At 50.1% G+C, this 26,808-nt stretch overlaps 1 protein-coding gene across 3 annotated transcripts; it reads right to left on the reverse strand.

The window, feature by feature from the left end:
- Positions 1-508: 508 nt before the first annotated feature.
- Positions 509-26,808, reverse strand: LOC104935440 (spectrin beta chain, non-erythrocytic 1). 3 transcript variants are annotated; one of them, XM_019260038.2, is made up of 36 exons: positions 26,632-26,808; positions 23,289-23,511; positions 18,775-18,926; positions 18,013-18,186; positions 17,185-17,276; positions 16,879-16,959; positions 16,395-16,510; positions 16,187-16,299; positions 15,072-15,259; positions 14,830-14,947; positions 13,653-13,811; positions 13,265-13,567; positions 13,027-13,180; positions 12,019-12,889; positions 11,799-11,936; positions 10,966-11,722; positions 10,559-10,761; positions 9,926-10,016; positions 9,702-9,848; positions 9,199-9,462; positions 8,819-9,043; positions 8,596-8,685; positions 8,223-8,501; positions 7,997-8,127; positions 7,681-7,885; positions 7,231-7,605; positions 6,909-7,153; positions 6,689-6,827; positions 4,678-4,762; positions 4,070-4,266; positions 3,845-3,951; positions 3,722-3,770; positions 3,111-3,328; positions 2,847-3,020; positions 2,621-2,663; positions 509-2,033 (listed from the first exon to the last, which is right to left on the reverse strand). In XM_019260038.2, exons 2-36 carry the CDS (start codon positions 23,440-23,442, stop codon positions 1,818-1,820), a joined length of 7,053 nt encoding a protein of 2,350 aa, XP_019115583.2. In that variant the 5' UTR covers positions 23,443-23,511; positions 26,632-26,808; the 3' UTR covers positions 509-1,817. The 3 variants fall into 3 exon arrangements, with proteins under 3 accessions (XP_019115583.2, XP_027132492.1, XP_019115584.2); XM_027276691.1 differs by lacking the exon at positions 26,632-26,808 and having other exon boundaries at positions 3,722-3,767; positions 23,289-23,442; XM_019260039.2 differs by lacking the exons at positions 23,289-23,511; positions 26,632-26,808 and adding an exon at positions 20,786-21,091.

The raw sequence follows: 26,808 nt of genomic DNA on the forward strand, positions 1-26,808 counted from the left end.
GACCGTCATGACTAGAGACCGTCCGTAACCTCCAGAGACCGTCCGTGACCTCCAGAGACCGTCCGTAACCTCCAGAGACCGTCCGTAACCTCCAGAGATCGTCCGTGACCTCCAGAGGCCGTCATGACTAGAGACCGTCCGTGACCTCCAGAGACCGTCATGACCAGAGACCGTCCATGACCTCCAGAGACCGTCCGTAACCTCCAGAGATCGTCCGTGACCTCCAGAGACCGTCCGTAACCTCCAGAGACCGTCCGTGACCTCCAGAGGCCGCCATGACCAGAGACCGTCCGTGACGACCACACTCTGATGAAAGCTAATAATATTATTTCTACAAGCTAAAGGTACCTGATAGCATTAATAGCTGTAATAATAATGCTTGATGATTTACAGACGTTATAAAGAAACACTGAAGTGTAGTGAAGCGCTAACTGAACCATATTTGACTCTGAGCAGGTGATTAATGATGATGTCAGCAGCTGGTGTGTAAAATGAGGAAACAGGAAAGTTTAAAGTTTAAAAGCTTTAATGACATCGCACATATTTGACAGAGAGAGAGCTTTAAAGTCTACAGGTGCAGTTTCATACATGAGAAAAGCCTTTATGTTCTAACTTTAAATATTTGCCTCAAACTTCATTCCTATAGATGTTTGTGATTGTGCAGTAAGATGGCGTTAACTTCCATACATGTTCAGTACAATAGATATACAGTGACGCAGAGCAACACGAGTATCAAAGAGCAGAAAATCTGAGCGAGAAGCAAGCAACCTTCATTTCTCTGCCTGACGACGGTTCGTCTACCACCCAACGCGATGCTTTACGTGTCCGTTATACACACCGACCTTCATAATCCGGACCAGAAACTTCAGAACCAAAGAAAAGGATAAAAATGAGGAGACTCTTAGTTTCAGGAGAGTGTCTCAGGCGGCGCTCGCTGCCCGACGAAGCATGCAGTGTGGATATTTTACATCATACGGCTCCTCGAAGGTGATTGGCTGTTTTTAAGACGAAAAGGAACAAAAAAAACTTCAAACATAATAAACAAAATGCACTATTGGTCCAATTTCTCAACGGCAGAGGAAGAACAGAGGCTGTCTGAAGACAGCGTCACAAAAACAATTGTAAAAAACAAACAGAAAAATAGAAAAAAAACGAAAAAAAAAAAAAACGAGAGTGGTCTCCGCCGACGTCAGTGTGAGAGAGCGACAGGCGGCGGTTCAGACATTAACAATGAATCAACAAATGGTGGCGAGCGTTGATTTGACGTCACACAATCGCCGCCGCACGCTCTCAGGCACGGCGTCGCCTCGTCAGCTGACCGGACAACCATGTGAAGGAAACAACACAAAACAACCCGACGGCACACTTTGGTGAAACTTCAGTTTCGGCTCCAAAGCCATCAACCCCCGCCACTGGCTGTTCAGTTGTGACATCAGCAGTGATGTCACCGCCAGATTCATTTGTTTGGTTTTGGCTTCATGATGCTGAACTGAGTCTGACGTCCGTGTTAACGTGAAAATTAACCGTCTGTTTAAACACTGAACGGCAGTTTGAGGGAACAGGAAGTGTCGGGAGGTTAATGGCTGGTCGTTCTGACATCGTTCATGAAGGTCTCGTCAGAGAGGGCGTCCCCTCACCTGTCTCTGACGAGACCTTCATGATGCTCACACCTGGACTCACGCTCGTACGCAGGTGTCAGTTCACGTTCCAGCTGGCGGCGAGTAATGAGAAATAGCTAAAGCTAAATAAGGCATTTCCTGCGTCGGAGCGTGGGTCGGGATCGGACCGGTCCGTTTCACCAAAGTGCCTTCAGTGTTCTACTGTTTCTTCTTGCTGAACAGACTGAAGCGTTTCTCCTTGTCCTTCTCTTTGTCCTTCTCTCTCTTGCCGGGACTCGACTCGGTAGTGAGCATGACGGCAGCCGGCAGCGTCTGAGCGCGCCCAGACGCCGGTGTTCCGGGGTTACTACTCTGCACGTCGGTGCGGTCAGTGTTGGCATTCAGGATGGCCTGGATCCAGGTGCTCATCTCCTCCTACAGGGGGCGACATGGGTCAGAGAGAACATGCACAACAGGTCTCACAGGGTCTACAGGTGATTCTACATGGTCTACAGGTGATTCTACAGGGTCTACAGGTGATTCTACAGGTTCTACAGGTGATTCTACAGGGTCTACAGGGTCTACAGGTCATTCTACAGGGTCTACAGGTGATTCTACAGGGTCTACAGGTGATTCTACAGGTTCTACAGGTGATTCTACAGGGTCTACAGGTCATTCTACAGGGTCTACAGGTCATTCTACAGGGTCTACAGGTCATTCAACAGGTTCTACAGGTGATTCTACAGGGTCTACAGGGTCTACAGGTCATTCTATAGGGTCTACAGGTCCTTCTACAGGGTCTACAGGTCATTCTACAGGGTCTACAGGGTCTACAGGTGATTCTACAGGGTCTACAGGTGATTCTACAGGGTCTACAGGGTCTACAGGTGATTCTACAGGGTCTACAGGGTTTACAGGTGTGTGATTCTATGAGTTCTACAGATGGTTTTACAGATGATTTACTGGGTCGATGACAGAAATCTACCACACAAAAACACAAAGTTCTAAAGATCCAGACTTACTTCGTCTTTGGCTTGGAACAGATACTCGTTTCCATCAGTGAGTCTGAAACAGAACAGAAGATCAAACGAATGTTCACACCATATATTTACACACAGACCACGTTCCCAACTGGTTCTGGTCTGGACCACGTTCTCAGGTGCCTGAGGTTCTTTTGATGAGTGTCCTCAGACACAGTTCAGTCTAATCCAGAACCAGAACCTGAGCCTGGACCTGGACCCTTCTTACCGGAGTTTGAAGACGTGCTTCTTCTTCTTGTAGTCTGACGCCACATCACAGGTCGCCTCCTTTAGGCTGATGGGTACTTCGTTGTGGTACGGGACTCCCTGAGCCGCCGTCTTGCTGTCTTTGTAGAAACCCATTTCCTGGTTGTTGATGACACAATACACGTTGTGCCACGATCTGCCAATCACAGAGCAGCAGGGTCACATGATTAGCAGTGAGACATGTTTTGTTGTGGGCGAGATGGATCCTGTGGCTGATGATCTTTACCTGTTGGACGCCTTCTTGTTGTGCCCCTCCCACTCGTGTTTGCGGTGCAGGAGTCCCTCGAGTTGCGACGAGGACATCGAGTCTTGGTTTTTGGACGGTAGCGTGGATGACTGGCTGCTTTTGCTCTTCCTGCCGATGGTCGGGGAACCTCCGGGACTCGGCTCCTTGGAGCTCCGCTCGGCCACGCCGTTCACCAGGTCGACAGCATCCACGGCATCCTGAAGAGGAAGTGTTTACAGAGCGTTAGATTTAAAACATTTGAGTGTTTGCTGTTGACGAGTAAGAATCCGATTAATAATAAAAATACTTCAAAAGAAGTCATCGTATCAGCTGGACTTCTTCAGTTCTGACTGATGGTGTGGACTGACCTTCAACACTCTGACCTGATGACGGAGAACCTTCAACACTCTGACCTGATGATTGAGAACCTTCAACACTCTGACCTGATGAACCTTCAACACTCTGTCCTGATGACGGAGAACCTTCAACACTCTGACCTGACGACGGAGAACCTTCACAGACAGTCAATCGACTGGTCTTCATGGTGACGATGAAGAAGAAGAAGAAGAAGAAGAAGAAGAAGAAGAAGAAGATGATGAGTAAATACTGACCCGAGGAGAGTCCTGATCCGATGACAGTCCATTCTGAGCGACGACCCTGCTGCAGAGAGACAGAGTCATTAAAGCTGCACTTCCTGTGGCGTCCTGCAGAGGGCGCTGTGGTCAAACTCTCACCTCTGCTGTTCGGCCTCTTCCTGCTGAATGACGGGCGGCTCGGGAGACGGCGGCTTCCTCATCCTCTCCTCTTCCTCCTGCTGCCTCCTCACCTCCAGCAGCTCCAGCTGCAAGACAGACAGACGCACGGACAGCTGTGATTGGCTGAGGGAGTCACCATCAACATTAGCTGTGGCTAACTCCGGCTGAGCTCTGAGCTAACATGTTTTGTCCCCTTCGTCTCACCGTAGTCAGCCGCTCCAGAGCGGAGAAGCGCTCCTCCCACGTGGCGGCCGACTTCTCGAAGGCCTCGTGGCGTTTGATGAGCTTCTCCACCTCGTCCACGCTCTGACCCATCTCCCTGCTGGACAGGTACGGCTCCTGACCCAGCAACCACGCCTCGGCCACGCCCGCATCCCGCGAGAACTGGTGCACCTCCAGGACTGAGGGGGGAGCAGACATTACATTACATTACATTACATTACATTACATTACAGGGGAGAGGCTGTAGGAGAGGGGACAGGAGGGGAGGGGACAGGAGGAGAGAGGACAGGAGGGGAGGGGACAGGAGGGGATAGGAGGGGAGTCAGACCAACTGTCCATGTCTCACCACCTTGTTAACGACTGTTTCTAACGAAACTAAACACTTCCTGTACAGATGTGTCAAAATAAAAGCTTTCCTGCATTTTAAATTGTTGACTTTTACTATGAAAAGTCAACAGGAAGTGTTTCAGCAGTGTGTGTTACTTCCTGTTTCCTGTTTCAGGTGGATCAAATTCGACAGGTGACCTCTGACCTCTGACCCTGTGCCATGGAAACAGGAAGTGTGTGGAAACAGGAAGTGTAAGCCTTACTGAGTCGTAGCCACTCCCACCGGTCCTCCCACTTGTCAATCATCTCTTTCCTCTTGTCGGTCAGCTGCAGCAGCTTGTCCTTAATCTGAACACAGAGAGAGACACCTGTTCACCTGTCTGTTCACCTGTCTGTCTGTTCACCTGTCTGTCCACCTGTCTGTTCACCTGTCTGTTCACCTGTCTGTTCACCTGTCTGTCCACCTGTCTGTTCACCTGTCTGTCTGTCCACCTGTCTGTCTGTCTGTCTGTCTGTCCACCTGTTCACCTGTCTGTCCTGTTCACCTGTCTGTGCTGTTCACCTGTCTGTTCACCTGTCTGTGCTGTTCACCTGTCTGTTCACCTGTCTGTGCTGTTCACCTGTCTGTTCACAGGTGTGCAGATGTTAGGGGTGCCCCACCAGCAATAACCTTTGGGTAATTGGACGACCTCCTCATCTGTCTGAAATGTCCGAAGTAATCAGATTACACTGATGTAAATAGTTAACGAAGCTTCAAACTAAAATAAAAAATAAACATTTATAATAAAAAATGAATAAATCATAAATATTCTACATCAAGTTACAAATGTGGAAATCTAAATTAATTCTTGAATTTTAACAGAAAAAAGAAGAATAAAATATTTTGTTACATTTATATATAATTAGTGCTGTCAAAATTAACGTGTTAATTTTGTCGATTAATTTTAAAGAATTAACGCGTATAAAAAATAACGCAATTAACGCGGTTTTGTTTACTTCCGGGGCGGCCGCCATTTTGGATGTGGCAAAGTAGAGCTTTGTTTCCCAGATATATAGTGTGTGTGTGTGAATGGGTGTATAGAGGCATTAACTTAAAGCCCTCATGGAGACTGCGCCCTGCACGGTCGCCCACATTGCCCACAGCTAAAACCGGCCCTGCTTGTATTAGTTTTACGGGCAGATCTGCCACATCCAATATGCGGACGTAACGTATCGCAGCAACGGACCAACCTGCTCAATGAGGCATCTATGTATATGCTATGATCTATCCTAACTAAAGGAGAGTCTATGTATATATGTCTATGATCTAGCCTAACTAAAGGAGAGTCTATGTATATGTCTATGATCTATCCTAACTAAAGCAGAGTCTATGTGTCTATGATCTATCCTAACTAAAGGAGAGTCTATGTATATGTCTATGATCTATCCTAACTAAAGGAGAGTCTATGTATATGTCTATGATCTATCCTAACTAAAGGAGAGTCTATGTATATATGTCTTGATCATCCAACTAAAGGAGAGGTCTATGTATATGTCTATGATCTATCCTAACTAAAGGAGTCTGAATTCTGTCTATGATCTACTAACTAAAGGAGAGTCTATGTATATATGTCTATGATCTATCCTAACTAAAGGAGAGTCTGTGGTGTAAAGATGGATAAGGACTTTTAGGGAGACTTCATTTTAAAAGTTGCCCGACGGCTCGTTGGAACAAAAACAATGGCATTTGCACAGTTGCAACAGCACGAGTTAACATTATTCCACAAGTAACACGACTTTAACTATCACCTCAACAAAACACCCGTCTACACTACAGGAGTGTGGCACTCCTCAGTATATTTCCTCATTCTGGCTTTTCTCCGTTTGCACTGCATATGTGCACCTTAAGCCAATAACACATGAATGAATTTAAATATACTTTCTCTGTGTTTATTTACATTCATTTGATCATTTTACATAATAAATATTCTTATAGCTTCAGTCTCAGAAAAATGCATTTAATTTATTGATACTTTATTGATAGAAAATTCTGTAATTAATCGCGATTAATCGCGGATTAATTAGTTATTTTTTAAACGATTGACAGCCCTATATATAATATATAAAAATATAAATTTATATATTAAAATATAATATATAATATATATATAAATATAATATATAACATATATAAATATATGTGTGTTTTTGTTTGAATCCATGTTAACATCTTTCCTGTTGAACTCATCTGTTATTCTTCTTCTATCACATTAGTTTGGACGTTACATATTTCACCTCCTCTGAAGCGTAGTGTTTTCGGGCCAGCAGGGCTTTGCCCAGCTCGATGCAGGCCGTGAAGCTGTCGTTTCGGGCGTCGATCTCGGCCTTGATGCCCTGATGGTTGTTCATGAGCAGCTCCACTGACGACACGTCTCTGAACACACGAGGAAACAGCAGACGTTAATCACCGCTCACATCACATCATGAGTTCCAGACAGCAGCACACTCTGCTTACCTGGGGTTCTCCTGGGCTTCGATGAGCCGGATCACATCCTCCATCCACAGCATCAGGTCTCGGACCATGCTGAAGAACCTGAACTTGTCCCCGGTGTCGAGGAGGCGGACCCTGCGTCCGTCGCAGGCCTCCAGCAGACTCCTCCAGGCTTCCAGCACCTCGCTCTCCCTCCGCTGGATGTCGTCGGCTTTGTCTCCGGCGTACGCCGACTGAAGGCGCACCGCGTCCTCCTGCAGCTGCCTCACCTGCAACACAAAGGTCGAGGGTTCAACTCCCCGTGTGGAATCATATGCCACCCCATAAAAGAGTTGATGTAACGGACCTGTGTTCCCAGGGCCTGGATGTCGTGTTCGAAGGTGGTGTGCATCCTCTGCAGCGTCTCCACCGTGTTCTGGTCGCGTCCCACCTCCTCTGGCAGCTTCTTCTGCTTATCCACAATCCGTCCCAGGATCTCCTTGGCGTCGTGGTAGAACTTGTGAAGTTCGAAGGAGGCGGCGAGGATCTGTGTCCGGGTGTCGATGAGCTCCAGCAGGTCGGCCCAGGCCTCGTTCAGCCCGTCTTTCCACTCTGCCACCGTCGCTGCGTCACCATGGCCAGTGTTGATCAGCTCGTCTGCCAGGCGGTTGACAGCGTCCACGCGCTCCTGGCCGATGTTCCCGGTGTCCCGGGCGAACTCCCGGAAACGCTCCTGCAGCATCTGAGCACAGAGGTCAGAGGTCAGCGGTCATGTGATCATAAATAATACTCAGTACTGTCAGTCACGGTGACGTACGGTGACGTGTTCGTAGTCCTGTCCCAGCTCGTGCGACCCGGCCACCACCTCCCGCTCAGCGATCCACTGCTCGAGGTCATCGACCTCACGGTTCAGCTGGAAGAGGCGGAGCCTCTCGTCCAGCTTGCCCCTCCTCTCCTCTGATAGGTCCTTCAGGCCAGCGTAGAGCTTATCCACCTGAGACTGACGCATGCTGATACGCTCACTGACACACACACACACACACACACACACACACACACACACACACTCCTGTTACCATGGCGATAACACAAACCGGTCAGAATGGCGTGGCGTCCTGGCGTGGCGTGCGCACCTTTCGGGGTGTCCGTCAGCCACCAGTCCTCTGCTGGTCTTGGACAGCTGGTGGACGGTCTCGGCGTAGTCCTCCACCGCCTGCTCCACGATCTGATGCTTCTTCTGCATGGTGACGGCGCTCAGCTCGTCCTGACCAATCACAAACCACAAACATTTAGCCCTGAACCCTGCCTGCAGGCTCAGCCTATCACAGGCTGACAGGTGTGTCCTGGCCCCGCCCTCACCTTGGCCTTCTCCTCTGACATCATGTACAGCTCCTGCTCGCTCATCCACGCCTCGGCCTCGGCCGCATCGAAGTAGTACTGCTGGGCTTTGTGCGCCTCCTCCAGGCGTCCGTGACGGAGCTCCGCCTCCTCCGTCAGCTGCCGCCACAGTTCCTGCAGGTCGGCCAGGCGCTGACGGATGACATCACCACTGGACGAGGCGTCCTTCAGCAGACTCTCACTGCGCTCCATGATGTCATCAATACGAGGCTGATGACCTGCGATCTCCTTCTGAAGGGTCTGCAACACATTCATGATCACTGATTGGCTGATGGACACCTCGTCCCATCACATGATTCACCTGTCCACCTGTCGTCCACACAGACTGTCTCACCTGGTTCTTCTTGATGAGCAGCTGAACCGTCTGCAAGTTCTGACCATGATCCGTGGACGTGGCGACAGGAAACCTCTCCTGAACCCAGAGCTGAGGACAGAGAGACAGAAGTCAGAGAGACAGACAGACAGACAGACAGACAGACAGGCAGACAGACAGACAGACAGACAGACAGTCAGAGAGACAGACAGTCAGACAGACAGTCAGAGCCTGGTTCACTTACGATCTCGTCCTCGACATCTCGGTTGAACTGGTGAACTTCTCTCGATGCCACCAGGAAGTTCCTGCGGCGTCTCAGCGGCTCCAGCAGCTCCTGGAACTTCGTCTCCACCAGCTGTCTCCGCCCGTCCACCTCATCAGTGTCCTTCACCTCCTGACCCAGAGCCTGCACCTGGCTCTGCAGCTCCACCACCTCCTTCTGACGCACCTCCACCTGCTTCTCCAGCATCTATGGGACCAGACCATACAGGAGTACTCTGTTACAGCTAAAGTACTCTGATACAGCTAAAGTACTCTAAAGTATGCCCTGTTACCACTGGCTCGTAATAAAACTTGGTTCACTGCAGTAGTACTCGCAGTACTCGTAGCACTTCTATCACGTACCTGCTGTTTCTTGAGCAGGATGTTGACGGACGTCAGGTCTTTGCCGTAGTCGTCGGACTGGATTTGACCCTCGAGGCCTCCCATCCACTTGTCGAGGTCGGCGCAGCTCTGCGTGAACAGCTCGGCCTTGTTGGCGTCGAACAGACACTGAGCCTTCGTCTGCGTCGTGGACTCCAAGTCCTGCCACATGGCGTGGAGCGCCGACAGCTTCTCCTTCACCACCGCCTCCGTCTCTGGCTTCTCCGACACCAGCAGCGCACCGTCCTGCGGTCCAACAAACCCAAAGAACCCGGGTCAGAGCTACACCACAGCATGCTGACACGAGTCAGCTAGCACATTAGCTACTGAGCTATGCAGCATTTCCTGATTGAAGCTTGTGGTCAACAACAGTCCTCGTGAAACCTTTCAAACAAGTTTGTCGTGCTAATCTAGATCACAGGTGATCAGTCCGTGCACAGTTGAGGCGCACACGTGCAGTGAACGCATCATAAAGAGGGCCACACCTTCTGGATCTTGTCCAGCCACTCTTTGTTGGACTGCAGCTCGGCCATGAAGGCCTGGTGCTTGAGCCACTTGCTGTGCAGGTTCCTGGCCTCGTCGTAGGTCATGTCCTGAGCCGTGAGCATCTTCTCGTTGATCCACAGAGACAGCTGCAAACACAAACACAGAGAGGTTCACGGCCTGAGCACGACGTTAGACAAAGTCTGAGTGTTTGACGGACTCTGACCTCCTGACAGTCCTGAAGGAACTTCTGCAGGTCTCTGTTGTCCTTCAGCCTCATCAGCAGCTCCACTGCAGCCTCCCTGTTCTTCTTGTGCCTGAAACATAGAGGATCATCACCAATACTTCATGCTGATTGGCTGCAGGGAACGCTGTCGACGCCAAAGTGACATCACCCGTTGGTTTGCAGTCAACTGTTTTGAGTTTGGCGCCGCCATTTTGGGTTTTTTTGGAGCCAGAAGTGACCATATTTGGAGAGAGGTCCTGTATGCCCTCAGGATCTGAGCTGAGCTGCACCGACTCACTGAGAATGACCTGTCAATCAGTCGGTAGCCCCGCCCTAAAGACCTACACTAGAGACTGTGACCATGAACTCATGAGCAAACTTTACTGAGCCAATAAATCAGCTGAGCAGCTCATTTCTTCATAAGACACGATCAGAGCAGCTTTGAGACGCCTCCACAGATGACAACCTGTCAGTGGGTCTGACTTCAATAATCTGCACTGAGCGTTGTTACAGTCGGAGGTTTGATGGTTCGCTCTCATTCTCTAAAAAGGTCCATTTAGTGTCTGCAGCTTTTTATCGTGACACTTGATCTTCATCGGTTCCTGTATGGACTGATCAAAGCTGACGTCTTACCTGTCATCGATGGAGGCGACTCTCTCCTGGATGCGTTCGGCGTTGATGTTTCCATCGCTGGCCAAGCGCCTGCCGGCCTCCACCACGCCGTTGATCTTGTCCTCGTTGGCGTCCATCGTGGTCATGAAGTCCTCCTGCTTCTTGATGGCGGCCTCGGCGCCCTCCAGCGTGGTGGGCATCTCAGTGTGAGCGAGGACGTACTCCTGCAGGGCAAGGACACAGGTCAGTGAGAAGGCAGAGATCTTTAAAATCAAAAGGGTTCATCCTCTGGAGAACAATAGGAAAGGTCAGAGGAATAATTAGTAATGTTCTCTGAAGACCTAAATATCCTCTGAAATCTGGAAAATGCATTGTAAGCTGAAAACATATTGGAGGGACTAAACTAGACTGACGTGAGGTGAGGTTACCTGGTTGTTGAGGAAGGCCTCGGCCTGCTTGGTGTCCCTGAGGAACAGCTGGTAAGCGTGGGACTGGGACAGCAGGTTCTGCCGGTTCTCCCACATCTTGTGCAGCTCGTTCCAGCCGGTGTCGAGCGCCTGCAGCCGCTGTCGCAGGAACATGTACTGGGCGTCCGTCTGGCCCTGCGTCACCATCTCGCCCATGTCCCGCATCTTCTGGTAGTCTTCCTCATAATTCTGGATTTCGTTCTTGATCCCATCGTGCTGGGCCATGAGCTTCTCGGCTTCAGCGAGCGTGTTGGGCATGTCCTCGGAGGCGATAGCTGTCTGAGTGCGGGACAACCAGGACTGGAAGTCGTCCAACTCACGCAGGAACTGCTGCAGCTTCCTGGCCTCTCCCAGAGACTCCTCGCGGTTCTTCAGAGTGTTCTTCATTTCCTCCCAGACGGCGGTGATCTCAGCCAGACGGCCTGTAATGGCCTTGGCCTGGTCGGGGTGCTCCTCTGCCAGCCGCTGAGCCTCGCCTCGCAGATCACCCAGTTTGTCCTCGATGGCGGCCAGGTCACGCTCCATACCCGTAAGTTTGCGCTGCAGGGCCATGACCCCGGTGAGGTCATTGCCCAGCTCCTGGGTGGATTCGATGACTTTGGTCTTTTCTTTGATCCAGGACTTGGTCTCGTTGCAGTCAAGGTGGTAATTCTGCACTCCCAGGGCTGAGTTTAAGGACTCCTTTTTCTGGTCCACCAGATCACGGAACTGGCTCCACCTAGAGGAGAGGATCATCAGTCTACAGGTACAATCACACCTGCACAGTGTTTACAGCTAGTTACATCTGTCTGTACCTGTTGTTGAGTTTGTCCTGCTGGGTCTTGATGTCCTTTTCGCTAGGGTGACCATTGTGCATCAGCTGCCGGGCAATCTGGTTCACCACAGCAACACGAGACGCCTGGTTGTTCATCTCAGGCTCCAGACTCTCAAACCTGCAGAGGACACAGTCCACATGAATGTGGTGCTGGCTAAGAGAGGTGTAACATCACAACATGCAGCCTCTTGTAGTCCTACCTGTGCTGTATGACCTCCAGGTCCTCCAGTTTTTCAGGGATTTCCATGCTGTTCAGCCACAGCTCCTTCTCGTCGATCCAAACCTCACAAGCGTTCGCCTCGCTGAACATCTTGTAGAGCGCCAGAGCATCCTGCAGCGCCTGCTTCCTCAGCTTCGTCAGTTCTGACACTTCCTTGTAGCGTTCCTCAATGCCGGCCAACCGACCGTGCACCTCCTCTGACTCAGCATCCTCCTCAGGCAGTGAGGCGGCCTGCTCGTGAAGTGAGTCGATGACTGGACGGTAGCTGGCCACCTCGGCCGCGGCATCCTTGTGCTTCCTGACCAGAGCCTGCGTGGAGAACTCGTCATGGCCCGTCTCTCCGCTGGAGACAATGCGCAGGGCGTCCAGGGCCCAGGCGTCAACATCATCTGCATCAGCTTGGAACTGGTGCAGTGCCAGAGCATCCTCCAGCCGCTTCTTCCTCGCCACAGCCAGCTGCTCCAGTGCCGCCCACTGAGCCTGCAGGTCAGCGATACGCTCCTGAATCTTGGTGGCGGCGAAGTGTCCAGCTTCCACCATGGCCTGGCCCTCTGCAATGGTGTGTTGGAGGTGGCCAGCACGACCACTCATCTCATCCTCTAGGGCACGTTGCTGGCTGAGGAGGCGTAGCGCCCCTGTCAGGTCTTTGCCATGCTCGACAGAGGACAGTATTTGCTCCTTCTCACGGATCCAGCCCTCCTCCTCCGCCATCTCCCAAAAGAACTTCCAGAGGCGGCGGGACTCCTCCAGACGGGCGCGGCGCTCAGCAGCAAGCTGTGTCAGCTCCTGGTAGCAGAACTCCAGGTGGGAAACCCGGTCCTGAATGACTTGCGGGTCGCAGGGCTTGTAGCCTGGATAGGAAGACACTATGTTAGCTACCGCACATGGTCCTGGTGCTACAAGACTCCTCGTTGGGAAGTCAGAACAGAATAAACACGATGAAGTCAGAATGTGGACAAATAATTTAAAACCAAAGGATGCTGTTCACCATCATCATTGACGGAGTATTTGTTGGCGTTGGTGGAAACTGCCTTGACCCTGTCAGCCTGGATGGCAATGTCAGCCTCGACCAGGGTGTGTTTCTGTAGCAAGTCCTCCACACCGAGCAGATGTTTCCCATAATCCTGAGACAGCAGCAACATCTAAAACAAAGAGAGACCAACAGTTAAGACCCCAACCATCAGCCCTCTGCCCGAGCTCAAAGATAGGAACATCGTCAGTGTTACCTTCATCTCGTCCATCCAGTCCATGATGTAGAGCATCTCCTGGAAGACCCTCTGCAGGCCCAGGTTCATCTCTAGTCTCTGTCTGCGGGCCTTCAGCAGCTCTAGCAGGTACTCCCACAGCCGGATCACGTTGTCCTTCCTGGCCGCAACGCGTTTGATGTCGTGGTAGTGCTCCACCTCCAGCTCCTTGGCCACAGCAACCACAGCCTGGACACGCTCCTCGTACGCCGCGATGTCCGTCTCAATCGCCTCGTGCTTCTTGGTGGCCGCCTCGACGGCCTGAAGGTCGAATCCAAAGTTGTCCTGGAGAGAAAAGGAGACATTCATGAAACCAGCAAATAAGAACCGTGACAGGACATGTCGCACCTGGTAGCTGCCCTCTTCCTACCTGTGAAACCAGCCTCTGGTTCTCACTCAGCCACGTCTCTCTCATGGCTGCCTTGCGGTCAAAGCGTCTGGCAAGTTGTTCCAGTTTCTCTTGACGAATCAGCTCCGTCCTCAGAGCCAACTCCCTCTCGTGTTCCGCCTTCTCCAGTCGCTCCCAAGCCTGACGAACGAACATGACCACGTCAAACACCAAGAACCAAACTGTGGACTCCTCCGGTCCATCTCTGGCCCAGAAGGACCGGAGATACAGTTTAAGAGCAGATCATGATAATATAAAGTATGAACCAGCAGAGGTCGCTGCAGAGTCACAGAACAACATGAAGTGAATCCATCAACAACACGACTGAATACACGACGCACTGTTCACACCTGAACTCAGACAGCTGACAAATTATTAACAGCTGATATTTGTTTTGAAAAGATGGAAACTGAATTATTACATTTTATTTATAAAATCAATCCATCTGATCACCTCAGTCCTGGACCTCAGTCCTGGACCTCAGTCTTGGACCTCAGTCCTGGACCTCAGTCCTGGAACTCAGTCCTGGAACTCAGTCCTGGAACTCAGTCTTGGACCTCAGTCCTGGACCTCAGTCTTGGACCTCAGTCCTGGACCTCAGTCCTGGACCTCAGTCTTAGACCTCAGTCCTGGACCTCAGTCTTAGACCTCAGTCCTGGACCTCAGTCTTAGACCTCAGTCCTGGACCTCAGTCTTGGACCTCAGTCCTGGACCTCAGTCCTGGAACTCAGTCCTGGAACTCAGTCCTGGACCTCAGTCTTAGACCTCAGTCCTGGACCTCAGTCTTAGACCTCAGTCCTGGACCTCAGTCTTAGACCTCAGTCCTGGACCTCAGTCTTGGACCTCAGTCCTGGACCTCAGTCCTGGACCTCAGTCCTGGACCTCAGTCCTGGACCTCAGTCTTAGACCTCAGTCCTGGACCTCAGTCTTAGACCTCAGTCCTGGACCTCAGTCTTAGACCTCAGTCCTGGACCTCAGTCTTGGACCTCAGTCCTGGACCTCAGTCCTGGAACTCAGTCCTGGAACTCAGTCCTGGACCTCAGTCTTAGACCTCAGTCCTGGACCTCAGTCTTAGACCTCAGTCCTGGACCTCAGTCTTAGACCTCAGTCCTGGACCTCAGTTCTGGAACTCAGTCTTGGAGTCTTGCAGGTTTCTGACCTTGTTGATGTCGGAGATGAGCTTGCCCTCTCTCGGCATGTAGACCTTCTGGTTGTTGGCTCTCATTTTACTCTGGATGGTGAAGAGGAGAACCTCCAGGTTCCCCTTCTCCGTGAACCTGAATGATAAGGAGGAAAGAGGAGATTAGAGGAGGGGAGGTGGAGAGAGGAGACAAGAGGAGGTGAGATGAGGAGAGAGGAGGAGACAGGGTGTAGGAGACAGGGTTCAGTGAAGGCTCTGACTTTGGGGGCTTCTCCACCGTCCTGTAGGTGTTGAAGGCCTGAAGCTGCTGCTGAACTCCGACCAGAGAGTTGGCGAACTTCCTGTTGTTGAGGATGATGATGGTCTGCTCGATCCACTCCAGCAGGTCTGAGGCCAGGGACTCGTACTTCTCGATCATCTTCTCCGTCTCTATGGCGTTATCCAACACCTGGACAAGAAGACAGACATCTCCTTCATATTTCATCACATGACGCTCAGAACACATCAGCAGGACCGAATGCTCGTAGTATCAGCAGTACTCGTAGTATTACATGGTTTGAAGTCTTTGTCAGCTTCAGTCTCCACGTGCATGTCCTGAATCTGAACACAGACTCACAACCACACAGTGGATCCCAGTGTACAGTGTTTGGAGTACACTATGAACAGGCAGAACCCATGGAGGCGACTTCCACACCTCAGCACTCAGCCGGGGCTTTGTGAGTATCCCCACACCCGCCTGGAGCCTCTTACTCTGGGTAAATGAGACAGTCCAGACCCTCTTCCAGGATTTTAGTTTCAGAACCAGCGCTGTGCGTGGAGGTGAGTCCAACTATATCTAACTGGTAACGCTCCACCTCCTGCACCAGCGCTGGTTCATCCCCACCAACTGAATCTAGTCTCAGTTTTTATGAGTCTCAGTCTTTATGAGTCTCAGTCTTAACAGTCCCAGTCTAAGTCTTTATCAGTCTCAGTCTTTATCAGTCTCAGTCTCAGTCTTTATCAGTCTCAGTCTCAGTTTTTATAAGTCTAAGTCTTTATCAGTCTCAGTTTTTATCAGTCTCAGTCTTTATCAGTCTCAGTTTTTATCAGTCTCAGTCTCAGTTTTTATGAGTCTAAGTCTTTATCAGTCTCAGTCTCAGTTTTTATCAGTCTCAGTCTTTATCAGTCTCAGTCTCAGTCTTTATCAGTCTCAGTTTTTATGAGTCTCAGTCTTTATCAGTCTCAGTCTCAGTCTTTATGAGTCTCAGTCTTTATCAGTCCCAGTCTAAGTCTTTATCAGTCTCAGTCTTTATCAGTCTCAGTCTCAGTCTCAGTCTTTATCAGTCTCAGTCTTTATCAGTCTCAGTCTCAGTCTTTATCAGTCTCAGTCTCAGACCTTTCCAATGCGTTTGCCTTCGACCTTCAGAGCCTTCATCTTGGAGAAGTAGTGGTAGTAGGTGACCACGTAGGTGATGACGGACTTCTCGTCGGGATGGTCCACGCTGATATCTGCAACACAAACACAGCATGGAGGCTGAGTCTCTGAAATGGGCCGGCACTGCAGGTCTCAGGCCCGGTTCAGTTAAACTGGATCAGGATCTTACCCTCTGGGTCCAGCAGCTTGGTGAGGCCCAGGTGTTGTTCTGCCAGGTTGAAAGCGTTCTGCAGGTTGTAGTGAGCGTTGGACTTCTTCAGCTTGTCAAAGTCGATCAGGTCGGGCCTGAACAGAACACACACAACCCAACAGAACCCTCATGTTACCTGTGATGATGAAGATGATGTTACCTGTGTGATGAAGATGATGTTACCTGTGTGATGATGAAGATGTTACTTGTGTGTGTGATGAAGATGATGTTACCTGTGTGTGTGATGAAGATGATGTTACCTGTGTGTGATGAAGATGATGTTACCTGTGTGTGATGAAGATGATGTTACCTGTGTGTGGTGATGAAGATGTTACCTGTGTGTGATGATGAAGATGATGTTACCTGTGTGTGTGATGAAGATGATGTTACCTGTGTGATGAAGATGATGTTACCTGTGTGATGATGAAGATGTTACCTGTGTGTGTGATGAAGATGATGTTACCTGTGTTTGTGGATGAGAGCGTTGAAGGCCATCCCGTCTCTCCAGCTCGTGGTGAAGTTGTGGATGTTTACGTTGGGATACCTGAGGAGAAACACACCTGGTGTTGAGTCATCGCTGCTGTTGTTGATGAGGTCAGAGATGAAATGTTAATAATGAATTATTCATTACAGAGAATCGTAATTTACTGCTGATATCAGCAGTACTTGTAGTATCAGCAGTACTCGTAGTATCAGCAGTACTCGTAGTATCAGCAGTACTCATAGTATCAGCAGTACTCATAGTATTAGTACATGGTTTGAGTCTCACCCTGCCGTCTTCATCTGACACCACAGCAGCAGAGCGTCTTTGGCTGATCTCTTCTCTTTGTTGTCTTCAGTCTCCACGCTGATGTCCTGAATCTGAACATCAAAACAAGGCCAGTCAGAGGATAGGTGAGAACAGGTGAGAACAAACCTGCACGTACAGGTGAGAACACGTACAGGTGAGAACAGGTGAGAACAAACCTGCATGTACAGGTGAGAACACGTACAGGTGAGAACAGGTGAGAACACACCTGCATGTACAGGTGAGAACAGGTGAGAACAAACCTGCATGTACAGGTGAGAGCACACCTGTCTGACCTGTACACTGTGACATGAAACTTCTTTGATTGTGATTGGCTGACATCACTTGAACTGATTGTTTCGATTGGCTGATGAGCTGATTGGCTCTACGCAGTTCAGTGTTTCTGCGATCTGATTGGTGGAGCTGTTTGTGAAAACTCAGCAGCTCTGATTGGAGCATTTCAGGAGGAAGTCACAGCTGATTGGTCAGTGTTTCAGGCAATGGTCAAAGGTCAACCCAGGAGTGTGTGTGATGTCACCTGGACTCTGTTTCCACGACGACAGCCTGCTGTCAGTAAAACATGAACAAACCTGGACTTTACCTGAGGCAGTCAGCCAATCAGAGGCTGGGCTGTTAATGAGTAATGAGAGGGGGCGTGGCTCTGTGTTTTCCACCTGCTGTGTAATCTATTACTCCTCACTTTAAAGGCAGCTACGGAGTACTTCTTTAAGTAATCACATTACTTTAACACCCCGGCTGCTGAGCCCGGTTCTGTTAGCATGCTAACAGCGGTGGTCCGGCCCGAGTCACCTGGAAGCGGAGGATGATGGTCCAGATGAGGCCCAGCGTCAGCCTGTGGTTCCCGTCCACGATGTCATGAGAGCCCATGTTCTCCAGGTGGACCCTCTGCTCCTTCAGGAACTGCAGAGCCTTGTCCACGTTCTCCAGACAGTGGATCCGCATCCGACCTTTGGTGGGCTTCGGCTGGACACACACACACACACACACACACACACACACACACACACACAGGACAACAATCAAAGACTTCCTGTGAGCGAGCAGTGAAACAAGCCTGGAGGACGTGGAGAAACCCGACCGTCACCCTGACCCTGAACGCAGCACAGGAAGGACACTGGCTCCAACAGGAAGGAAGGAGGACACACCTGGGTCAGCTGTGACATCACTTCCTGTATGCTGCTGGCCAAAAGTACCACCCAACACCTGTGTGTACTATGTGTACAGTGTGTAGTACAGACTGTACTATGTGTAGTACAGTGTGTAGTATAGAGTGTAGTACAGTGTGTAGTACAGTGTGTAGTACAGTGTGTTCAGTGTGTAGTACAGAGTGTAGTACAGTGCGTAGTACAGTGTGTACTATGTGTAGTACAGAGTGTAGTACAGAGTGTAGTACAGAGTGTGTACAGTGTGTAGTACAGTGTGTAGTACAGTGTGTACAGTGTGTAGTACAGTGTGTAGTACAGTGTGTAGTACAGTGTGTACAGTGTGTAGTACAGTGTGTAGTACAGTGTGTACAGTGTGTAGTACAGTGTGTAGTACAGTGTGTAGTACCAGTCTCTCTCCTGACAGGACCTCCAGCAGTTTGATGAGCATGCGTCCGTCTCTCAGGTCCATGTACAGGTCGGTGATCCTGCACGACACTCTGGACAGGTGAGAGTTGACCCACTTAGTGAAGGTCTTCTTCTGCACCGCCTCCCGCTCATCTGCACACACACACACACACACACACACACACACACACACACAGTTTGGTCTGTTTTAGCAGTGTTTAGCCATGTTAGCTCGTCCTGAGTCCAGACCGATGAATATCGCTAACGTGCTAAATGTTAGCTGCTCGACAACAGCACCAGGGTTCCTCAGACTCTGGAGACCTCGACCACCTCAGCAAACATCACGAGACCGCCATGACGACGTCCAAATACTGTCGACCTCCAGGTTCATTACAACAGAACCGGGTCAAGAACCAGAACTCATCAGAGGTTAAACAGTTCTCCTGATCCAAACTTCTCTTCCTGCCAGAGCGGTGTTCATTCCACCTCCACAGATCAATGAGCGCTAGGAGCTACGAGCTACGAGCTATGAGCTACAAGCTATGAGCTACAAGCTAGGAGCTACGAGCTATGAGCTACAAGCTATGAGCTACAAGCTATGAGCTACAAGCTATGAGCTACGAGCTACGAGCTACAAGCTATGAGCTATGAGCTACGAGCTACGAGCTATAAGCTACAAGCTACAAGGTACAAGCTAGGAGCTACGAGCTATGAGCTACAAGCTATGACCTATAAACTACAAGCTATGAGCTACGAGCTACAAGCTACGAGCTACAAGCTATGAGCTACAAGCTATGAGCTATGAGCTACGAGCTACAAGCTATGAGCTACAAGCTATGAGCTACGAGCTACAAGCTATGAGCTACAAGCTACAAGGTACAAGCTAGGAGCTACGAGCTATAAGCTACAAGCTATGACCTATAAACTACAAGCTATGAGCTACGAGCTACAAGCTACGAGCTACAAGCTAAGAGCTACGAGCTACAAGCTACGAGCTACAAGCTATGAGCTACAAGCTAAGAGCTACAAGCTACGAGCTACAAGCTATGAGCTACGAGCTAGGAGCTACGAGCTATGAGCTACAAGCTATGAGCTACAAGCTACAAGCTAAGAGCTACAAGCTACGAGCTACAAGCTACGAGCTACAAGCTAAGAGCTACAAGCTACGAGCTACAAGCTACAAGCTATGAGCTACGAGCTAGGAGCTACGAGCTAGGAGCTACAAGTTATGAGCTACAAGCTAGGAGCTACAAGCTATGAGCTACAACTATAAGCTACAAGCTACGAGCTACAAGCTAGGTGCTACTAGCATTAGTGTACCAACGTGTCGGGATGAGACAAACTAAATAGTTCCTCCACGTTCCTCGACAGGTTCACATCACAGCCGGACTGAGTCTGGTTCTGACCCGCGCATCATTGGGCGGAGCACAGCAAGGACCAATCCACTGCTCCTCCTGTTCTACCGGCATCAGAACCTTCAACAGAAACTTTATCGACAACGTCAATGATGAAAAAATAATAATAAATCAGGTTTCTTATCGAGGTCCAGGACCACCAAGACCACCAAGACCAGCAAGACCACCATGACCAGCAAGATCACCAAAACCAGCAAGACCACCAAGACCAACAAAACCAGCAAGATCACCAAAACCAGCAAGACCACCAAGACCAACAAAACCAACAAGATCACCAAGACCAGCAAGACCAGCAAAACCAGCAAGATCACCAAAACCAGCAAGACCACCAAAACCAGCAAGACCAACAAAACCAGCAAGATCACCAAGACCACCAAGACCAGCAAGATCACCAAAACCACCAAGACCAGAAAGACCACCAAGACCAGCAGAACCAGCAAGATCACCAAAACCACCAAGACCAGCAAAACCATCAAGACCAGCAGAACCAGCAAGATCACCAAAACCACCAAGACCAGCAAGACCATCAAGACCAGCTCTCCTTCCTCCCTGTGCTGCTGTGATCTCTGACCCGTCTGGTTCTGATCGGGTTCTCACCTTGCAGCTGTTTGAATCGGCCCTCCAGCAGGTTATAGTTGCCCTGCAGCTGAGCAGACTCCGCCTCCATCAGGTCTCAAATCTTCAGCACCGATCCAACGAACAAATCCACAGCGAGGACGGCGAGCCGTGACGAACGATCAACGGAGCGACAGACCAAACGTCATCGTTCAAAGAGCGCCGCGGCTTTACAGACGAAACGAGGTGTGATTAAACCGAGTGAAGAAGAAGAAACAGACGAGTTTGAAACCACAGAAGAAGAAAAGTCGACCTGCAGCTCACAGCGGACAGAAGAAGACGAAGACGTCCTCGTGTTCCAGGAGAAGAAGAAAAGTCCAGAGGTCAGAGTGTGTGTGTGTGTGTGTGTGTGTGTCCGGCCCTGCCCAACACTCCACGGCACTCTGACTGTGATTGTTCTCCGTTTCCCTCCAAAACACACACACACACACACACACACAAACACACACACACACACACACGGGCCTCGCCCCCTGCACACAGAGGCGGACCCCTCCATAAAAACTGTAAAACATTAATTCCAAGAATTCTGTTTCCTGTTTCCTCAAGCTGTGGTACATGGAGCTGAGGCTCAGTTCTGGCTGATGCTCGTCTGGAGGTCCACAGATGATCAGCAGCCGGTTCAGACCGAAAGCTAGTCTGAAGAAACATTTTTCACAGTGTAGACTGCGTGTGTGTGTGTGTGTGTGTGTGTGGGGGGGGGGGGGTTCCCTTCATTGTTCCTTCACATTCCAGACTGAAGGACAGGAAGTGAGAGACAAACATCCTGCGCACACACACTCACATTCTTTATGACAAAAGCAGCTGAGGTTTGTGGGTATTGTAGTATTTGGAGCCCCAAAGCATCATGGGAAGCCTGATAATGACATAAGGGACCAGGAAACAACCACGAGACAACTAGAAAACAACCACGAGACAACTGGGAGACAACCAGGAAACAACCACAAGACAACTAGGAAACAACCACAAGACAACTAGGAAACAACCATGAGACAACTGGGAGACAACCAGGAAACAACTGGGAGACAACTAGGAAACAACCACGAGACAACTAGGAAACAACCACGAGACAACCAGGAAACAACCGGGAGACAACCAGGAAACAACCACAAGACAACCAGGAAACAACCGGGAGACAACTGGGAGACAACCAGGAAACAACTGGGAGACAACTAGGAAACAACCACGAGACAACTAGGAAACAACCACGAGACAACCAGGAAACAACTGGGAGACAACTGGGAGACAACCACGAGACAACTAGGAAACAACCACGAGACAACTAGGAAACAACTGGGAGATAACTGGGAGACAACCAGGAAACAACCACGAGACACGCAGGAAACAACTGGAAGACAACTGGGAGACAACCAGGAAACAACTGGGAGACAACTAGGAAACAACCACAAGACAACTAGGAAACAACCACGAGACAACTAGGAAACAACCACAAGACAACCAGGAAACAACTGGGAGACAACCAGGAAACAACCACAAGACAACCAGGAAACAAATGGGAGACAACTGGGAGACAACCAGGAAACAACTGGGAGACAACTAGGAAACAACCACAAGACAACTAGGAAACAACCACGAGACAACCAGGAAACAACCACAAGACAACCAGGAAACAACCACAAGACAACCAGGAAACAACCACAAGACAACCAGGAAACAACCACGAGACAACCAGGAAACAACCACGAGACAACCAGGAAACAACCACAAGACAACCAGGAAACAACCATGAGACAACCAGGAAACAACCACAAGACAACTAGGAAACAACCACAAGACAACCAGGAAACAACCACAAGACAACCAGGAAACAACCACGAGACAACCAGGAAACAACCACAAGACAACCAGGAAACAACCACAAGACAACCAGGAAACAACCACAAGACAACCAGGAAACAACCACGAGACAACCAGGAAACAACCACAAGACAACCAGGAAACAACCATGAGACAACCAGGAAACAACCACAAGACAACTAGGAAACAACCACAAGACAACCAGGAAACAACCACAAAACAACCAGGAAACAACCACGAGACAACCAGGAAACAACCACAAGACAACCAGGAAACAACCATGAGACAACCAGGAAACAACCACGAGACAACCAGGAAACAACCAGGAAACAACCACAAGACAACCAGGAAACAACCATGAGACAACCAGGAAACAACCACAAGACAACCGGGAAACAGCCACGAGACAACCATGAGAGAACCAGGAGACAATCAGGAGGAAACCACGAGACAACCCGGGAGACTGCTGATTGGACAGAGTATGACTGAGTGGGCGGAGCCATGTTATGTCAGAGATCAGCTGACGCCTTTCTGCCATCTCGTGTTACCTTCAGCATAACAAGCATGTTTTTAGGTGGTCATGTGGTCTGCATCATGTGACAGAGTGTATGGAGACAGAACCTCATTAACACGTGAACGTGGTACTTTAAGGGGGCGGGGCTCCTACCTGCGAGCGCCTTGATGCGGGAGCGTTCAAAGAGGCGGGCCGAGCTGTTCTCGTTGTCCCATTCGTCGTCCCAGCGGTTGTTGACCGTGTCATTGCTGCTGTACTGCTGCTGCAGCTCCATGTGGTCGTACTCGGCGGCAACCGTCGTCATCATGACCTTTCACCTCTGACACGCCTCGATGTCAACGGAGACACGTCCACATGGGCAGCTTCAGGACGAGCCCTGCAGGACGACAGGAAGACAGACAGGGAGACAGACGGGGACAGACGGGGGGACAGACAGGAAGACAGACGGGGGGACAGACAGTGAGACAGGTCACATGTGGAGGTCTGCAGACTATTAAAGAACGATAATACAGAACTGACCCGGTCCAGACTGAACCAGGTCCAGGTATTTGTAGAACTCATCAGCAGCTGAGGATCATGGGTAATGTAGTTCTGTGACGTACTAAACAATCTGAAGGGATCGTCCTCTCTGTCTCTGAGCTGTGATTGGCTGTGGGTCAGCTGACCTGACTTAATGAGCCTGTCGAGGTCGTCCTGTGGGACCGCCTCCACTAATGGACCTGACTTCCCAGAATGCTGTGCAGGATGCTGGAAATGATGTGAGGAGGTCACACACACACACACAACACACAACACAACACAAGAAGGAGGAGGAGGAGGAGGAGGAGGAGGAGGAGGAAGAAGACGAGGAGGAGGAGGAGGTGTCATGTGATCAGCTCCAGGTTTACATCAGGACAGTCGACCGTTTGTGTTCCAGACGAAGAAGAAAAAGAATGACCTCACTGAACAGAGCACACACACACACACACACACGCACTCACACACACACACGCACACACTCACATACACACACACACACACACACACACACTCACATATATACACCCACACACACACACACACACACTCACATACACACACACACTCACATACACACACACTCACACACACACACACACACACACACACACACTTCCTGTTGACCCCGCCCTTCAAACACAACAGCTGATCTCAACAAACGATGACCCATGATGCATTTCTGTCCGTGAAGTTAAAACACATCAGTACTCTGATTACATGTCAGTGAAGTACTCGATTACTTTCAGTCTGACCTGCAGAGCGTTCATACTTCACGGTCAGTGAACGCACCTCGATGGCTCCCACCTGGAGTTACCATGGTGACACATCTGATGTCACTTCCTCCTCTTTATGCAAATGAGCCCGTTAAATGTGAGGGGGAGGACTTCCTGTTCAGTCGTCTGCTTCCTGTTTGCTCTGGTCAGGTCATCAAATATGTAACGTCCTGTAACGTTCTGGCAACGTCCTGTAACGTCCTGGCAACGTCCTGTAACGTCCTGTAACGTCCTGTAACGTTCTGGCAACGTTCTGGCAACGTCCTGTAACGTCCTGTAACGTCCTGGCAACGTTCTGTAACGTTCTGTAACGTCCTGTAAACGTCCTGTAACGTCCTGTAACGTTCTGGCAACGTTCTGAAAACATTCTGAAAACGTTCTGGCAACGTTCCACTCATGATCATTTAGAAGAACGTTCCGGAGACTTCCTGTCACAAGTCACACACAGGAACGTTTTTATTACGTTGGGGGAACATTAACGTGTTTCCCAACGAGTCGAGAAGAACGTATTTACAACGCTCCCATGTCAGATTAGGTTCCATAAGCAGTGAATCAGAACATGAACAGTGGAGAACATTACAGGGTTCTAGTGAGAACATTCTCCAAATGTTCTAATGAAAACCACAAGGGAACATTTAGTGAACGTGCTCTCAATGTAATCACTGAAAATGCTGCTACAGCGTCGGAACCTTAACAGAACCTTAACAGAACCTTAACAGAACATTCCTGCAACCAAATATTCTATCAGACCTCGAACAGAACCCGTGTTTGAGCTCTGTTCCTTCAAGGAACCATCAAAGAACATTCTTTAAACTTTCCACAGAGGTAAATGGTCATTTAAAGAACCTTAAGAGAACATTCTGTAGACGCTCAGATACAATGTTTTACTGCATGGGAACGCTGAGGGAACGTTGGGATTGTGTTTCTGTGAATGTTCTCTTTAGAACGTTTCTGTGACGTTCCTTTAACGTTAGAACATTAAACAGTAACCACAAATCAGGTAACGTAAACATGAGAGAACATCAGAGGAACCTTTGGACAACATTACAGTTCACTTAGCTTTGCAAAAACATTCTCAGAACGTTCCTGAAACATCTAGTCACATTTCTACAAATGTTCTTCCAACGTTACAAGAATGTTGAGACTACATGTGAAGAAGATGTTTATGGAACCACAAGACCATCTGAGGAGAACGTTCTTTGAACATTGTCAGGAACAGCATGAGAACATAAAGGGAACGTTTCACTCAGATGACGTTCTTACGTTTGAAACGCGTTTCTTAGATGTTCTGAGGAGAACGTAAACAGAGCTGCACAGGAACGTTGAGAGAACGTTCTGTGAACGTAGAATGTTGTTCTGGAGAACCGGAGAACGTGTTCCTGTCAGCACTGTCAGCTGTCTGTCGTCACTGAAGGTTCTGATGGGAACAGAAGGTTCTGCTGAGCTCGGTGTGGAGCTGCAGCCTGTCTGGGTGGAGCTGGAGGTGGGGGTGGGGTGGGGGCTGTACCCGGCCCTGTATGACAACATAGCGGCCCTGTTCAAATGTTTGTTCGCATTAGTTCACGTAACGTTGGAAAACGTTGCAACAATGTTTTTGTAACCGTGTTTCAGCGGTGGGTGGAGGCGGTGGAGGTGACGGGGCTCCTCTCCGGCCTGCAGGACCTCCCTCAGCCGAGGGACAGCTGCTGCAGGCCGGACACATCCCGCGCATTCTACCGCTGAAAAAACAAACACCCGCAAATGTGCGGGGTGTTGGTGTGTCCTGAACACACACTAACACACACTAACACACACTAACACACATCACCTCCTCCTCCTCCTCCTCCTCCTCCACCCGCGGCCACGCCTGTTTTTGCGTCCATGCATGGCGCACCGTTATTATCCTCCATCCTCCAGCCGACACTAATGGCTGCTGGCGGGGCTGAGGCGCCGCGGCACGGCGGAGAGAGGCCGGAGAGAGGCCGGAGAGAGGCCGGAGAGAGGCGCGGGCCTGGGGGGAGACTCTGCGCTTCAGACCGGAGCAGAAAGCCTCGATCGGTCGGCTCTGTCCTCCGACATGGAGCGAAGTTTGCGGAGGATCAGAGGCTCCAGACCGCCGCTCCGCAGCTCCAATCACGGCCACGGAGACAAAAGAGACGGAGGAAGGAGAAGAAGGAGAAAGAGAAGGAGAAAGAGGAGGAGGAGAAGGAGGAGGAGATGTTTACCTGCTCAGAAGATCACCGCCACTGCAAAGTTCAGCCGGAGGAGAAGGAGAAGAAGAGTCCGCACATCCGACACGGAAAGGACGGAGCGACAGACAGGCAGGCAGACAGGAGGGAGGAGGAGGAGGAGGAGGAGGAGGGAGGTGCTGCTGCTGCTGCTGCTGCTGCAGGGAATGACGG

The sequence above is a fragment of the Larimichthys crocea genome, unplaced genomic scaffold (genome assembly GCF_000972845.2).
Source record: "Larimichthys crocea isolate SSNF unplaced genomic scaffold, L_crocea_2.0 scaffold532, whole genome shotgun sequence".
Taxonomy (NCBI): domain Eukaryota; kingdom Metazoa; phylum Chordata; class Actinopteri; family Sciaenidae; genus Larimichthys; species Larimichthys crocea.

Coding starts and splice junctions, on each gene's coding strand:
- LOC104935440 (XM_019260038.2), bottom strand. CDS start 23,442: ATGATGACGACGGTTGCCGCCGAGTACGACCACATGGAGCTGCAGCAG. Junction 16,300..16,394: donor CAAGCTGCTGGACCCAGAGG/GTAAGATCCTGA, acceptor TTTGTGTTGCAG/ATATCAGCGTGGACCATCCC. Junction 9,044..9,198: donor TCCTGCTCAAGAAACAGCAG/GTACGTGATAGA, acceptor CTGGTCCCATAG/ATGCTGGAGAAGCAGGTGGA.